A 17,578-nucleotide genomic window follows, 5' to 3' on the forward strand; every position below is an offset into this window, starting at 1 on the left:
AGCCGAATGACCTTACTCATCCTATGCAAGACTGGGCCACTCTAGGGTTCATAGTTGCTAAGCGCAATATAGCACAGAAATGGGGTGCGGCGGAGGTACCGACACTCACCGCATGGTGTAATGACATGGCAATGATAACGGAAAAAACTGTGTTTATTAATCGTTGTTGTCCCAAGAAATGGAGCAAGATCTGGGGGGCGTGGAATGTATTCAGGGGCAATATCTGTGAACCACCGCAGGACCAGGTAGGTGAAGGATTGGAGGATGAACTGTAGGAGGAGGGATATGGGTGACAGGTGGGGTACTGGGCACGACCTTGATATATTGTGTATTGCCATAATAATGTACCGGAAATGTATAATGCTGGTTTTTCATAAGTAGAAGTACCATCTGGAAGAACTAAGCCTTGAAGAAGCGGATTACTATGAAAAGAGTTAAAAAAAAAAAAAGGGGGACATTCGGCCTGGCTAAAGTTTTATTTTGCCAGGTCGAAATGTCAGTTTAATACTGCACACATATCCAGCAATGGTAGGCCTAAGATGTTTTAAATGGCTACTGAAGTGGATGCACAATAAATGCTGCAGGCCCACAAGTAATATTTCATTTTAAGACCATGGGTACCTGTAAGGACACTTTACTAGGGACTTAAAAGTAAATTAAATGTGGCAATTGGGTGTAGCCAGTTTCATCAGGTTTAAAGTAGCTTGGACAAGCACTTTGGCACCGTTAAACCGTAGTAAAGAGCACAGAGTCCTAAAACCCAACAGTAATGGGTTCAAACAACATGAGGGTTAAGGCAAAACACTGGGAGTGATCCTTAAGAGAGTGCCAAGTCCAACAAGATTTCGGTGCAGGGTCACTGAGATGAGTCAACCATCAGGTTTAAAAATGTGAGTAGATATTCCACCTGTTTTTGTCTATCACTATCCTTGTCCCAGCAGATATCAATGTGGATGTCCTTCCACTTATTAAGGGTGGGCCACTTGTGCCTATTGTCATTCTCATCATTGTAGATCTTCTCAACCATTCAACCTGTGATCACAGCCACTTCCTCAAAGGCATTCAATCCTTTAAAAGTTTTTACGCCAATAGTGGAGTTGGGTACACCTCCAACAACTTCTTCCACATGTCAATAAAATGAAGTTTCCAGTTTGTCGCAGCCTGCAGGCGTCATTTTGCTGGTCAGACACCTTCAGGTAAAGTTGCAGTTTTGTAGCCCAACCTGCTGACTCCTCAGCCCTTTATCAAAACTCACTGTCTGCCGTCCAAGGGTGCCAGAGTCCCTTGCCTGCCCCTCAGAGCCCCAAAAGAAGATTGTCTGAATTAGGTCACTGTTACAATAAAATCATGTTTAGATTTCTATATATGAAGACATTTACTTTGTATTCTGGAATTATCACAATTGCAGCATTGTGCTTGGCATGGAGACTAAGTTTAATTGAGGCATTATGAAGACTGACTGCACTAGACTTCCATTTTAGGTAGCCTTCAGTAAAAGACAATAAATATAAGATCATCAAAAAGCAGACATAAGAATACAGAGACTTGAAAAGAAAAAAAACAAATTGCAAAACATTTTGCTCCTCAGAGTACTAACATCGTCAAAAGGAGTTCAACTTAGAAAGCCATGCTCAAGAATTCCTTGCCTTCAACATCTTCAATTGTTTAAGTCCGCTAAAGATTCAATAGGTTGAACACAAGAAAATGTGCACTGAAAGTGGCCTCACAACATACCTTGAGTCAGAAACTAACATCTTTTGCAGATTAGGTTGCATGAGATGTTTCTTTTGTAGCAATAATTCAGTCACCACATAAAGGCTCATTAAGAGCTCTGTGCCAAATTTGGTGATAAATGATAAAAGCAATTACTATACTGATGGAAAGTATCTCTTGATTAGAGGGTTTGCATTAGATATATGGAGAAAGATTTCTGTACATCTTTTGTACTGGACCACTATTTAATTTTGACTTAAATAAAGCACACTTGTACCCAACATGGGTGTTTGGGTGCTATAATATTACGGGGATCTATAAAAGCACTAAAGGTTGAGCTCAAATAGTCATGCTTTATGTCATTTGAAGAAAGGAAGAAGGGCTCTCTAATCCCATAAGGAAACTGGTAGAAAGTACCACAATTTGGGGAGCAGAAAACAAATGAATCTGCTCCCAATGTGGCGGTCATGGATTTCCAGCACTCTAACCAGGAGCGGCTCCTCCATATGAGCGGAGGAGCATCGCCCTACAATGCCAAGAACTGGAAAATAAAATAGTAATGTTAATTACCGTTTTATTTTTCAGCAAGCCATCCTGACAACTGGGTTAGAGAAAGCACAGGACTCTAGTGCTCTTAGGAGTGCTGGGAGAGACTGCTTAACCAATCCTGGTGCTGCTTTCATGCTGTGAAAGCAGTGCCGGGATTTGGTAGTGCAGTCTCCTGCATCGGGAGCTTCCTGGAAGACATCCGAAAGAGGAAGACATCACGCTCCGAAGGTTAAGTAACTTCATTCTTTTAGTGTCTCCCCTCCCCACCTTACCACCCTCTGTACAAGTCAGACACCACTGATGTAAGCACCATAATACTCTGCTGCATGGCTAAACCATGCGTGCCTCTACCAGCCAGCCCGAACCACGAATACGTCAACCATGCATTCCTTTACCATGTATGCCTTTACCAGGCAATTTCGCTGTAAAGGCATGAATGGCAAGGGGGTATGTATGGTTAACTTAGTCATTACTCTGACCCCTCTCTCCCTTAGGCCCAAAACCTGCCCTGAAGACTACACCTTTGCCTCCCCGTGAAGCCTAAAACCATGCCCCTTAACATACATTACCCCACCCCGTCCCCCACTAACCCTAAAGCACAAGTTACTACTTGTGTAACAATATATCTGTAAGAGACATTAGTTAGTGATAGATTCCTTACCTTAGAATATTCCCCAGGCGTCAGACTGGATCTGGAACGTTTTTCTGCTTAGCAGTACTCCTGCGCGTCGGTAGGTGGCATTGTGCGGCTCTGCGTCCGTCACTGGAGTCGTAAGCGCCAGGATGACGCCCCTGATACTACTTAGGCGCCACCCATGCGCTCTGAAGTCAGTTCTGTACACGACTTTCCGTGCCGAAACGCAGAGCCATGCAAGATACTTACCATTGGTGCATAAAGCTAGGGCCCTTAAAGGGGGATAACCTTCACCCTAGTAATCAGCTCGCAGAACGGGGAAGATGGGTGGGTCGGTAAGGAATCTATCACTAAGTAATGTCTCTTACAGATATATCGTTACACAAGTAGTAACTTGTGCATCTGAAAGAGACACGTTAGTGATAGATTCCTTACCTTAGAATAGATAACCCAGCAATACAAACCCCGGTGGTGGGTCTGCGAACAGGAATACACCAGAAAGTCACAGAGCACAAAACGGCCAGAGAAGCCGTCTCTCTGGACCGGACTGTCAAGGCAGTAGTGCTTGGTAAACATGTGCAGCGAGGCCAAAGTAGCTGCCTGACAAATGTTCTGCAAGGGAACGTCGCGTCCCAAGGCTGTAGTGGCTGCAGTCACCCTGGTCGAATGGGCACACAGCCCCACAGGAGGCTCCTTCTTGGCCAAGGAGTAAAATGCTTTGATGCACAGAACGACCCACCGGGAGATGGTCAGTTTGTGCACAGCCCGACCTTTTTTGGCACCCACGTAACCAGCGAAAAGTTGATACTCCACCCGGAACTGCTGTGTACGATGGAGATAGAATGAAAGTGCACGTTTTGGGTCCAGACGGGGGAGCCTCTCCTCTTCCCTTGAAGGATGCGGAGGCGGAAAGAAGGTGGGCAAAGTGATGGTCTGCCCAATGTGGAAGGGCGTGACAAACTTTAGCAAAAAAGAAGGACGGGTCCCTAAAACCACCTTGTCTGGATGAACAGAAAGGAAAGTAGGTTTGGAAGAAAGGGCCTGGAGCTCACTCACTCTTCTGGCAGAGGTGATAGCAACCAGGAAGGCAGTCTTTAGAGTGAGAAGACGTAAGAGACAGTTATGAAGGGGCTCAAAGGGAGCGCACATCATAAAGTCAAGACAAGATTTAAGTCCCACTGAGGCATTATGAAGGGTACGGGTGGAAACATATGCATAGTAATTCCTTTAAGAAAACGGTTAACAACCGGGGACTTAGAAAGAGAAGGCTGATCTGGAAGCCATAGAAAGGCGGAGATGGACGAAAGATAACCTTTGATAGTGCCCAGAGCAGAGCCCTGCTGGGCCAAAGAGAGAAGGAACAGAAGAACCTCAGAAAGCGGGGCGGAAAGGGGATCCACAGCCTTTGCTGCGCACCATGCCACAAATCTGTTCCACCTGCAGGCGTATACCGTTTTGGTGGAGGGATGCCTGGCTGCCAGAATGAAATCGCAGACTTCAGGAGGAACATCGAAAGGTGTCAACTGTCGTCGCTCATTCTCCATGCATGGAGGTCGAGGCTGGACAGGTTCGGGTGGAGGACCGTCCCCTGCTGCTGCGACAGAAGATCCTACTGAAGAGGCAGACGGATCGGGGGATCAATGCTCATACTGAGTAGCTCGGGATACCATACTCTTCGATCCCAGTCCGGAGCCACAAGAATGACTTGGGCCAGGTCGCGCCTGATCTTCTTCAGCACTTTGGGTAGAAGTGGTATCGGCGGAAAGGCGTACAACAGAACGCAACTCCACTCGCGACGAAAAGCGTCTCCGAGCGAGTGCCGCCTTGGAAATTCCAACGCGCAGAACTGATGACATTGCACGTTCTCTTCGGTGGCGAATAGATCTAACCAATGATCTCCCCACTGCAGAAAGAGACCTTGCGCCACGTCCGAGTGCAGACGCCATTCGTGATCCACCATGCACCGGCTGCTGAGTTCTTCCACCCTGGCGTTCAGAGAACCTGCCAGGTGTTGAACCACCAAGGTAATGCCTTGATGTTTCAGCCATGTCCAGAGGCGCAGGGCCTCCTGACATAGGGTCCACAACACCACCCCGCCCTGTTTGTTGCAATACCACATGGCAGTTGTGTTGTCCGTGTAAACCTGCACTACACTTCCCCGGACAGAGGGAAGGAATGCCTTCTGTGCAAGCTGGATCGCCCGCAGCTCCAGAAGGTTGATATGGAGCCGGGAGTCCGCTGGAGACCAGAGGCCTCTGATCTCCGCCTCTCCCATGTGGCCTCCCCATCCCAGGAGGGACGCATCAGTCACCACTGTGTGCTCCAGTTGGGGAAGGGAGAGGGATCTGCCACTGACCCAATCGCGATTCGTGAGCCACCACTGCAACTATCGTGCAGCACCCTCCGAGATCTGGATGTGATCGGACAGGTTGCCCAGATGCTGCGCCCACTGGAACTTTAGGTCCCACTGCAGAACCTGCATATGCCATCTGGCATGTGTCACCAGCAGGATGCCATCAGGTCCAGAAGCCGGAGGGTCATCCTGACTGAGACCCGGGATAGAGGCAGAAAGAGCGGAATCATAGCCTAAATATCCCAGACTCGCTGCTCGGGAGGATAAACCTGAAACAGCGCTGAATCCAGAACTGTTCTGATGAAAGCGAGCTTCTGAGAGGGACTCAGGTGCGACTTCGGCACACTGATGAAGAACCACAGCAAATGCAGGTTGGCCGTAGTCTGGAAGTGGGCGACAACTGCCTGGGGTGAGCACGCCTTCAACAGCCAGTCATCGAGGCAGGGGAAGACTGAAACCCCAAACATGCGCAGATGAGCTGCGACGATCGCCATCACCTTCGTGAACAGCCGAGGGGCACTGGTAGGGCCGAAGGAGAGCACGGCAAACTGAAAATGCTCCTAGCCTACCGCGAATCACAGGTAACGCAGGTGGGCCGGCGATATGAAAATATGTTTCCTGCAAGTCCAATGCTACCATCTAGTCTCCAGGGCAGTCAGGACTTGAGCCAGAGTCAGCATCTTGAACTTCTTACGGAGGAAGTGACTGACGTCCCGGAGGTCCATGATGGGGCACAAGCCCACCCTTTTCCTTCTTGGGAACCAGCAAGTAGTGGGAATAACAACCACTCCCTACTTCCTGACCGGGAACGCACTCGATGGCCGCCTTGGACAGGAGGGCCGTGACTTCCTGGCGGAGAAGAGCCAAATGGTCCCCCAACATGAGGTGGTACTGAGGTGGCATGGCTGGAGGGGAGGACAGAAAGGGGAGCGAGTAACCTTGGCAGATTATCTGCAGCACCCACTTGTCCAATGTGATTTCGCGCCAGTGGTGGAGCTGGTGACGGACCCTGCCCCCTACCGGCATGGGGTGCTCCTTGAAGCTCAGATTAGGAAGGCTTAGAGGTGGAAGCAGCGGGGGTGGAGGTGGACTGGAGGTGGAAGCAGCGGGGTGGAGGTGGACTGACCCGCTCGCTGGTTACCAGACCCGCCGCTGCAAAAGCCATGTCCACAGACGCGCTGAGGCAGTTTCTGCACAGGCTTTGTGGATAAGCGTGCTTGGGTGTTTTTACCCTGGCCACGAAACGAAGGAAACCCAGGCATGGCAGGGCTCTTCGTGGAAAGACCCAAAGACTTGGCTGTGGCCCTAGAGTCTTTAAAGCTCTCCAGGGCATTGTCAGCCTTGTCGCCAAAGAGGCGGAAGCCATCAAAGGGCATGTCCAAGAGCGAGCCCTGGACATCGGGCGAGAACCCGATAGACCGCAACTATGCGTGGAGCCGCAACGCCACAGTCGTGGAAATCGCCCTGCCCAACTAATCAGCGGTGTCCAGACCACACCTGATGGCAAACTCCGCGGAATCCTTTCCTTGCTCAATCGCTTGGGAAGGACAGCCTCCTCAGAACACTGAGGCAGGACTTCGGCTGCCGAATCCCACACCGCGTGGGAGTAACAGCCCAATAAGCAGGTGGTGTTAACCGACCGCAACCCCAAGCTGGCTGAGGAGAACAACCTCTTGCCATATTGGTCCAGCCTCTTAGAGTCCTTATCCGGCGGAGCAGTGGGAAAGGCACTCTGTGACGTCGAGGCCTGAATGACCAGGCTCTCAGGAGTGGGGGTAGTGGTCAAGAAGGCAGGATCAGCAGGCGCCGGGCGATGACGCCTAGGGACGTTTTTATCCACCGGTGCACACGAGGCAGGCCGCGACCAAGTGCCCAAGAGGACTTCGGTAAGGGACTCATTGAAAGAGAGCAGCAGCTCCGAAGACGTAGACGCCGTCTGGAGCACCTCCGTAAGGAGGTTGGTCTTAAGGGACACCGTAGGGAGGTCGAGATGGAGAACCTCCACCGCCCGACGCAGCACCATAGTGTAGGAAGCGCCCTCCTCCATGGTAGGTGGAGGAGAGGCAAACCCTGGGTCAGAAGACACATCAAGTTCGCCCTCATCTTGAAAGTCGTCTACCCAATCCTGCTCAGAGTCTCACTGCCGTGCAAGGGGGTCCTCGGAGCCGTCCCAGTCCTCGTCCGGCTCCGGGGTAGAGGGAGCCGGCCGCGGCGGCAGGGCCGGAGAAGGGGTAAGCGGCTCCAGGAACGGCGCCGAAATCGGCACCAGTGGGGGCAGAGCTGGAGCTGTATCAAATGCGGATCCCAGGTCGAAACGAAATGGTCCGAGAACCGGGGCAGAGGTGGGATAAACGGCACCCAGAGCGGCGCCTGTGGCGGAGACAAGGGTGGCGCCGGAACTGGAGGGCAGCGCCGGGGCCGGAGCCAGCGGCGCTGCACCTTGTGGTGCCGGAGGCGCAGGATCCTGTGGCGCCGGGGCTGGTGCCAGTGGCAGAGCCACCGGGCCCACAGAATCTGGACACGGGACCGAGGGGCCCGAAGGCGCGCCAGCAGGAGCCCGGGGCCTAAAAAGGCAGCCCAAAGCAGCAAGAAACTCTTGAGTCTGTTCAGGAGTCGCAGACGGACCCGGGTATAGCGGGTAGACCGCGGGACTCCCCGGCTTCAGAGGAACCGCAGGGGCAGAGCCCCTGTCCCCCTCGTCCGCCTCCGGGGAGCAACGGGGGGATGTCAGAGAGCGAACAGGCTTCTTCGACTTCTTTTTATGGCGTCGCATACCGGAATCTGAAGGCGAAGACTTAAGAGTGCGAGGAGCGACGGCTCCAGTCCCACGAACAGCCCCTAGACCCGAAGCGGCAGTGAGAGGAGTGCCGGACCTCCAGTAACTGGCGGCGCCGCTCCTGATAGGCCTTCGGGGCCATGGCTCGACAGTCTCTGGAGTCATGGTCAGTCTCCAGGCAGTAGAGGCAGACATCTTGGGGGTCAGCCACCGACATGTCACGGCGGCACAAGACTTAAAGCCGAGCATCCCTACGTGCACCAGGAGACAAGAGAAAGAGACAAAAAGTCTGAAAAAGTAGTAAAAAAAAAATGACTAAGGTACGTGCTCAATACAGATCTGCGCTTTCGGTGCGGAAAAAGAAAGAACTGATGTCTGCGCGCATGGGTGGCGCCTAAGTCTCCATGAAGTCATCCCGGCGCTTACGACCCCAGTGGCGGACGCGGAGCCGCACAACTCCACCTACCAACACCCGGGGGGTACTGCTAAGCAGAAATACTTTCCGGATCCAGTCGGACGCCTGGGGAATATTCTAAGTTAAGGAATCTATCACTAACTTGTCTCTTTCAGATACTACCCCAACCCCTTCCACTGCTCTGAGGCCTAAAACCATGCCACAAATAAAAAAACTACCCTGATCTCACCCCAAGCACTGAGCCCTAAATCTGCCACATTTGAAAAAAACTCCCCCCAAACCAAGCCCTTAAAACACACCCAACCCCCGCCCTAAGGTCTAAAAACTTGTCCCCTTCTTAAAAGTACCCCCCGGAAAGCAACCCCGCCAGACCCAGCCACAGCCCCATTTACCCGTACAGGCCCAGAGCTTCTTGTTCCAATGCTTCTCCTGAGTCACCGCCCATCCCGAACACTAGAGCGCATCTGCCTTAGCGTTAAGGCAGATGCATGGTTACGCTTGCGGTGTCCCGGAACGCATTGCTCTGGCCGCGTTGTTACCAGGGTTTCCCATTTGGCACTTCTCTTGGATGGTCAAGCAGGCTCTGAAAAGTGGCTATGAACTTAAAATTTCTGTAGCTTTTAGGAACTATGCGCCTATTTAAAAGTTGTACGGACCGGCTTGAGAAACTTCAGAATGAAAACAAATTCATTGCGTCCCAAGTATCCACAGCAAAAAAATACCTATATAATGTGAGAAAATGCTGAAAATCTGTTTCATTCATAATATGTGTACAGGAGGAATGCACTGCTTGCATTAAGTAGAGGGAGAAGTTTACCAAACAAGGAACATAAATATGATTGACCATGGCCATAGACCATTTGCTAAACACCCCAACAAGCACATCAATATGTTCTAAAATTATTTTAGTACTTTCAATAGAGCTATTTTCTCAATACAAGTGATGAACCATTGCTCTAACAATTCTAGTGTAAATGCTTCAGGATCCCACATCTACTCACCACACGGTTGTGTCGACTTGGTCAGATGCATACTGCCTGAAGTCCAGCTGGGCAAAGAGAGGGAACAGCACCTGGACACCTCCAATGGAGTGCATAGCACACTGGATCGAGTGTGTTAAAACGGCCCTCACGTCCTGTTCAGAAACAAACCAATCAATTCGGTTTTACAAAAAAACAAACCTCTACTTCTTAAGTGATACCTGTATGAAGCAAAGACGTTTCAGGATGGTTTAAAACTCTTTGTGGTACAGAAATAGTACATTTCAGTGTAGTGATTAATCCATTGTTTTAATGTATTTATTGAACACAAGTGTGAAGTTCTTGCTTTTCTCACTAAGGTAAAGTACAGAAAATATGTCTCTTGAAAAACACTGATTTTCATCCAGAAAAATAAACATGAAAATGCAAGTCAAAACATTTTTTAGCAAATACTTTTTTATTTTGCAGCGACTATGTCAACCTTTTTCAAATGCCAATTCAGAAGAGGTCCTGATAAAAGAACTTCAAAAAATGCATTCAGAGACAGGCCTTAGGTTTAATACTAAAGAATGGACTCTGCTTAATGAATTAGCGAATAAAGCTTTTAGAGGTGCCAACTTTAAAAGAATTCGTTTTTTATCTAGATAGTTATTATATTTTACTCCTTTGAAACTGTATAAAATGTTTTTAAGTTGCCCAAATAAATGTTTTCGTGGTAACAGGGAGGGGGGATGGTTACATATTTTTTTTTATGTAATGATTTGCAATATTTCTGGAAGAAGGTTTTTGAGGAAATATCCATAATTTTATCTTTTCTTATCAACTTCAAATTTGGTAGACTATACAAGCACTTGCTCTCCTAGTCCCAGGTGTGGTTTTGGTGTTGTGGCTTGACTGCTTAATTTGATTTCACATATTCCCTTTGCTTTCCCGCTAGTTACGCTTTGGCTGTCCACCAAAGCAGTCCACTTCTATTGCATGCTTTTGCCAATTTGGTTTAGTCTCTCCTGTTAGTAATCTTCCTTACCGCATTCTTTTCTTCAGTTTCCTCTACTCCTTTGAATAAACTTGCCGCAAGCTCTTTGCCTATGTGTAGCATCTTTTCCAGGAGAACACATTTTTTAATGGTCTTGACATACACTTTGCAAAGGGATCATTCTCAATTCACCATTACCTATTTCAGCATTTCCCATTTTACCAAACTTTTTTTATATGATGGTGAACGGTAGAAGATTGCCATTTACTTGATTGTTGTGCAGTGTATATAATGCAGAACTTTGGACTTTAGAAGACATAAGTATGAAGAGGTTAGTTAATCTCACAGTGCTCATCATCTACTGGCCCAGGTAATATCTCTCTCCAGGTCACAGTATCTCAGTGTTCTGAAGAATTACTTTGTGGTCATGCAGCATCAGTTAAATACCCCACAAAACCTATGTGGCCAGTTATTCTCCACTGTGCACCACTCTACGTTTCCATTTCTAGCTTTGATTTCCTTATCAAGTACATTCTAGGCAGGCAAATTATTCACATTTGTCAACAGAAAAGAAGAAGAATAGGAGCGTGAAGGAAATTAAAGACATGACAGGGGGGCCGATTCCTAGGAGAATCGGATATAGCACAAGGTTTCTCGGAGCACTGCCAGATATCGTACAATACCCCTGCAGATGGAATAATGGATGAGACTGAGCAATTCATATGGGAATTCCCCCTCCATACATTGTACTAGAGGAAGAGATCAGAACGTAAAGCTAGTACGGCTCTAGGCAAATTGAAGGCAGGGATAGTAGCAGGGCCAAATGGATAACAAGCAGAAATGTTTAAACCATGGTGTCTACTGTGCTGGGAGGTAGTCGAAATGCCTCCAAGATGGTGCTATAGAGTAAACAGGATAAAAACAGAAGGATAAGTTACTTACCTGTAATCCTAGTTCTCTGTCAGGGGTATACTCATCAAAGTCATAAGCACTGAATAAACCCCACCCACGTGCGGGACCCCGGAGCATCTGTGTGTATTGTGTGTGCCATCCATACAATGCAAATGCAACCATGGAAAATCGCTTTCCAGCAATTCCCTCTTCAAAGTATGCACAATATTAAACAAATAAAGACAGCTCAATCTGAATGCAAAGAAAAGTCAAAGAACAGCTTTGTCCAGATCAGATGGAAAGCGGTCTCCATTTCTGGAGCATGTCCATGCATCTGTAATCAAGCACCACCTGGTATGATTCTATTCAGCAGCCATCACAAAAAGCGGTTATGTTATATGATCTTGCTCACTCTGCCACTGGATTCAAGCTAGCCTGGCTGATATGGGGTGTTACCCCGAAACCGGTCCCAGGATGCTTGTTTCTGGTCCAGGGAAGACCTAGTTTGGCAGTTCAGTCTAGATCGTTCCTGAGAGGCACAGGGTCAAGACTGATTTGCATATGGCTGGGTCTGAACTCGGGTGGCGAAGTCAGCTAAAGAAGGAGGATGAATTCAACCCAGATCTGTGACTGGGGAGGCGGGTCTGAAAAGTTTCAGCACTCCGCAAATCATCTCCTTCTGTTTGCAATATAATCTGTGAATACCATGCCTCTCTTTAAATGTCTGAAGTTAAATGGTCTAAAGCCATGCTACAGATAAAGGAAGAACCTTTTACCATTCAGCATCACCAAGTGATACTTTAGTGAAGCCTTGCTGTAATTGCGATCATTCGCTTAATTCTTCATTCTGCTCAGCTTGAGTGTGGAGCAATAGAACAAGGTTAACAGACGTAGTTCCAGTATAATTGGAGTGGCAAATCAACAGAGTATAGACAATATCAACCAGGTTGTGCTTTATGGTTAACCGTGCAGAACTACGGACATGGACATAATTTTTCAGTTTTTGACTCTCTGTTTCTTCCTGTGCTCTACAAAGATGAAGGATTTCTGATTTTATTTAGGTCCTTAAGAGCTTAATGTGTTTAAGGCTTCATCAAACAGGTCGAGTTTGGGTGGCGTGGCTTGGATAACGAGGCGATGGCAGCATACTTCTGCCACTAGCACCGGTGTGGACCTTTGATAAGGATTTACGTTCCTATTTTTGTATGCACCTGGTCACCGACAACTACGGTGCTCGGAAGCTGTGCAGTATGCAGTAATGCAGAGAACTACCAACAACTACATTCTGTGATCTTTAATCCATCGAGAACTCTGGGGCTCCCCAGGCCTCAGGATACGAGCTACCAAATGGCCGCTGCCTCCAATCTGGCTGTGTGTACTGTAAAAATTCACCACTAAATGAAGGTAGGTTCTGCAGGTCTCCTTACTTAAGCGCTAGCTGCACCCTGCTCCTGCACTGTATTCGGTGAAGTCTTTTGCCTGGAAATATCGCTTTGCTTCAGGATAAACGCGCCAAAATACCACACACTAAAATGGCACCCGTGAGGCTCCCATTTTCGCTCACACTGCGGAGTATTTGAAATTGAACTCAAATCGTTTAAACAACCATCGCGCTACAAATTGAGTGCGTTAGCACTGTAAACTGCTAAAATTTGGAGGCTTCTGGAATCAAGATTTTTGAGTAAATCTACAACGGCCTGATGATTTTATCTGAACCTAAGAATGCACTGCAAAGCCCAATAAGTGCAAGGTAATAACCTGCTTCAAGCCCTCGGTTGCTCTCCATGGCTTTTCCCAGGACTGGAATCTGAGTTATCCAGTGTTTTAATCTGAGTTGTGCTGACTTGTAATCAGAACTTAATATAGCACAGCAAATCACCCCCGCAGGGGTATCTCAGTGCTTAAGTGCAGTTCCAGAGAAGAAAGTAAAAGAGGAGATACAATAAAAAAAAAAAAAACAGGAGTTAAGTAGATATTAAAACAGACAAAGTTACAGTAATAGAGAAGAGAGGAAAGGAAGAGATACGATCAGAAAAGCCAGGTTTTAATTAGTTTTTTGAAACAGACTTAATCAGAGCAGACATGACTATGAAACGGAAGCCTGTTCCAATGAAAAGGGCCCAAGTATGAAAATGGCCGACCACCATGTTGGACTGTAATGATACGGTGTGAGCAGAGCAAGAATTGATCCTTGGATCTGAGATTTCTGATGGGGTGATTGATTGAGAGCTTGTTTTACAGATATACTGCCTGATGTAACATATACTTTATGAATTTTAAACAATATATGCCAAAAGGATTGGTGTTTTATCTTGTGTTTGTGTTTTGAGCAAGAATAAGAATAGGATTTATTATTGTATTAGATTAGGGAATGCTCAAATATATATGTTGGATATGAAATATCCTGTGATGAATTTTATATGAATGTTTTTAACAAATGAAAATAAAATGTTGAGAGAAAGAAAGTTACTCTAGTGTGGTGTAATAATAAGTACCTATACAACTTGTCTGTTTAGCTAGTAGTACAAAAACTAAAAGTAGACCAGGTGGTCACAAAGCATAAAACACAGAAAGGAATCTTGTTTTGTTATATTTCTATACCCAGTCCTTTCTGGTTTCCTGGGAAACTCTCTTCTTTGAAGACTGTTACAGATATACCGGCCTTTTATCTGAAAGAGATCTATGTACCCGGCACAGAAGCTTGAAGATCGCTTGCCTCCTGATAGGGAGCCTGTGCAGTGATCTAAGAGCAGGTTCAGAAGAGGTGCGAGGTGGATGCTTGATGACAAGATGGGCTGCGGTGTTATGGACTACTTGTAGTCTAGACAAGAACAGGTCATTAACTGCTGCCATCAAGGCATTTCCATAATCCAGGCGGCTAACCACGAGCACCTGCGTGAGAGTCTTTCTTGTGTGGAGAGGCAGCCATTTAAATGCTCTTCTCAACATGTAGATTTCACCTGTTCAATCAAGGAGAGGCTGTCGTCAATCAAAATGGCTATGTTTTTGACCACCTTTTTAGGTTGAGGAGGGTGCCTTATTCAGGTGGCCTTCAATCAATCATCCAGAAGTCATGGGCCTTGCCAAACAGCACAATTTCAGACTTCTAACCATTGAGCTGTAGGCAATTGTGTGACATCCAGGAAGCAATTTTCCTCAAGCATTCACTGAACTTCAATTTAGTAGAATCCGGGTTTGGGCACATGGAGAAGATTAGTTGTGTGTCACCTGCATATGAGATGACACCGAAATCTCAAGACCTTACTACTTGAGCAAGGGATGAGACAGACATTGAAAAGTACAGGGCTCAGTGAAGCGGCCAAAGGAACTCCTCTGCCCAATGTCATGGTCCTAGATTTAAAGGTGCCTCTATTGATGGTCTGGGTACGATTGCTAAGGTAGCTTTGAAGCTAGTCAAGTGCTTTACCTCCGACACCAATTTCAGAAAGTCTTTGAATCATGATGGTGTCAAAAGCAGCAGAGAGATCAAACAGCGCCAACATGCCTGGACAGCCCTCATCAAGGGAAAGTCTTACGGTATCAAGAACCCCCATCAACGATGTTTCAGTGCTATGTGGAGCTCTAAATCCAGATTGTGCCGGGTCTAGCAGAGTATTGGTTTCAAGATATTGGGCGCATTGTTGGCTCACAAGGCTTTCCATGATCTCACGAAGGTAAGGAAGAAGAGAAATAGGCCTATAAATGTGCAAGATTTAGAGGATCCACATTAGATTTCATCAATAGAGGCGTGATCTAGACTACCTTCCACACCTGGGGTAGAATGGCAGTATCAAGGGAAAGATTAAACAGTGCTCTGATAGCGGGGAGCCGAGGCTTAGCAAGTGCCACTATTATGTGTAGAGGAGAAGGGTCATAGGGAGAAACTGACTTGACCTTGCTCATCAGGTCTAAAACGAAATCCGGAGTAATAGATTTAAAATGCTCCAGAGTAGTGGAAGGGTTGTACGTAGAAAGAGTGATGGGCAAGAGTCAGTAGGAAGGGGCAGTTGGTGAGGTACCTGTAGATAGTCTCAACTTTGTCCTCGAATGATTAGCTAAAAGGGATCACACAGTTCCAGCGAGACTGGAGTATGGGAAATGCAGGCAATTGGCCGCATGAACTCATTACGAACTTAAAAAAATTATTTTGTGGAGTTGCCAGCATTATCAATTCTGTTGAGGAGATGAGACTTGCGAGTGGCTCTAATTTTTTGAGAGTAGCACTTAGGGCTGCTTTGTAGGTCATTTTGCAAGAGGAAGCTTTGCATATATGCCATCTCCTCTCCAATTTCCTACAAGCTCATTTCTCTTGCTTACATTCCTCCATGAACCATAAAGCCACAGGTCTAGCGGAATTGCAGCAATTAGAACTTAAAGGTGCAATTGTATCCTAGGTCTGAGTAAAAGACTCTTGAAAAGATGTGAGCGCATTATTAATGTTTGAGAATTCTGAAATGTACAGAGTGGGAAAATTAGAGGAGAATGAGAACTCAGAAAAAATCTCTTCCATTGCCTGTTCTGTCTTTGTGGTTCCTTATTCCTGCTAGTAGGTCTTGCATTGATAGATATCTGAAAACTAAAAATGAAGTGATCTGGCCAAATTAGGTGATAAGTGGGAGTTAACCTGAAGGTCCGTGCATTTGTAAATAAAAAATCTAGTGAATGGCCGGAAGTATGAGTGGAGTTGGTGACCTTCAGGGACAACCCAAATCAGGTGCATTACTGTTAAAGATAATATTACTAATTTCAGCTTGTATATCAATTCAGTCCAATTGGAAAGACACTGCACCCACCTTCTTAAAATCCTGGCTGAACTGGATCACACATTAGGGGTGCTGATAACATTGCTTTACAACATTCCCCCTGGAAACCACAACACAGGCAATTATGGAATAGACTTGACACTTACTTTGTTACTGCTAACCCACATGAACACACAATGGATGTCTGTCTCTCTTCTCCCAGAGGATATTATGACACTCAGTCAACAGTGGACCTTCATCTGTGGATACTGTTCTAAGTATTACTTGTACATGCATGATGCTTTTTACTTCGCTCCTTCGTACCAGATATGTTTTGCAAATCATTACATGTATTACTTGCATTCCTTTCAGGTGCCATCTTGATCTTTCAACTGATCTTTTGTTGGCCTTTTGGGTGCATACATTTTACTAAAGTCCTCTTCGACTATTTCACAGTGATCAATGTAATTTAATATAGGATTTCCTTCTATCCACAAGTATGTTTTTTGACGTTGATACACCTTTTATGTAGGTATGCTTCTTTTGCATTTCCTTTTTCTTATTCTTTCATTGCATTATGATTTATATGTTTTCTATATGCAAAATTTCAATAAATATTGTTGAAATAAATCTTTTAAACATGTCAAGTGAGAGAGTTGTAAAAAAACTGGCTGGCTGAGGTAATGTCTTCGCACAGCATGAGCATCACAAACGTTTCAAATACCATGAAAATCTTTTGATAATCTGCTATGGGAAAATCTTTCCTTGACTGGGCAGACTAGACCAAAGAAGACTGATTACAGAAAAGGTGTAAAAGAAAAACAGAGGTATTTCTGTTGAGCACTACTATTCAATAATGTGCATGCCATTCCACAATAAGCCAAATATCAGTCATATTGCTACATCACATAACTGTTTGAGTACTATACCTGCAGCATAAGGGCATGTGGTGAGTGAACAAAGATTGAAGAATTATCCTTTGGCGAGGATTCCAGGCAGAGCTGGGCATCAGTAGCTCTTGGGTTGTAAGTAAATGCAATGGCGCCAGCGAGCTTGCCATCGTACAACAACTGCTTGTGATGTTCAGCAAGGAAGAGATCACTTTCTGCCTTGAATTTAAATGTGCCCTATAAACACAGTTCAAACAAAATACATATCCATTAGAAACTTAGCTACAAAATGCACTACTTCACATCTAAATGTTTTAATGCTTATATTTATTAACTGGCTTTTAAACATATCTTTTCATCCATGCAAGGAGACTGCCACACTGACAAATGCCTTTAGAAAGAAGACGCAAAACACTGGACAACTATGGATCACTCACAAGTGCAGAAATACAGATTTCAATAGTTGGGAACAGTCTAGCTTTTTAGAATCTGCTCGAGACTACCTAAACGCATATTCCTTAACTTAGAATTATCCCCGACATAAGTCTGGATCCAGAAATTGTTTGTGAGCAGTACCCCTGTACGCCGGTAGGTTGCATCGGTCGACTATGCATGGCCTCTTTGTCCGTACTGGAGGTGACATGCGTGATGCCCATATA

The 17,578-nt window shown here is 46.3% G+C and overlaps 1 protein-coding gene across 1 annotated transcript in view; it reads right to left on the bottom strand.

The window, feature by feature from the left end:
* Positions 1–17,578, bottom strand: part of LRBA (LPS responsive beige-like anchor protein) — a 2,444,222-nt gene that overhangs the window by 2,172,642 nt on the left and 254,002 nt on the right. The window contains exons 10-11 of the mRNA XM_086962285.1: positions 16,959–17,156; positions 9,442–9,575 (exon numbers count right to left, since the gene is read on the bottom strand). Of these exons, the coding sequence (XP_086818411.1) occupies positions 9,442–9,575; positions 16,959–17,156 (332 nt within the window). The remainder of the gene's footprint in view (positions 1–9,441; positions 9,576–16,958; positions 17,157–17,578) is intronic.

The sequence above is a fragment of the Lissotriton vulgaris genome, chromosome 3_1, assembly GCF_964263255.1.
Source record: "Lissotriton vulgaris chromosome 3_1, aLisVul1.2, whole genome shotgun sequence".
NCBI classification, from domain to species: Eukaryota; Metazoa; Chordata; class Amphibia; order Caudata; family Salamandridae; genus Lissotriton; species Lissotriton vulgaris.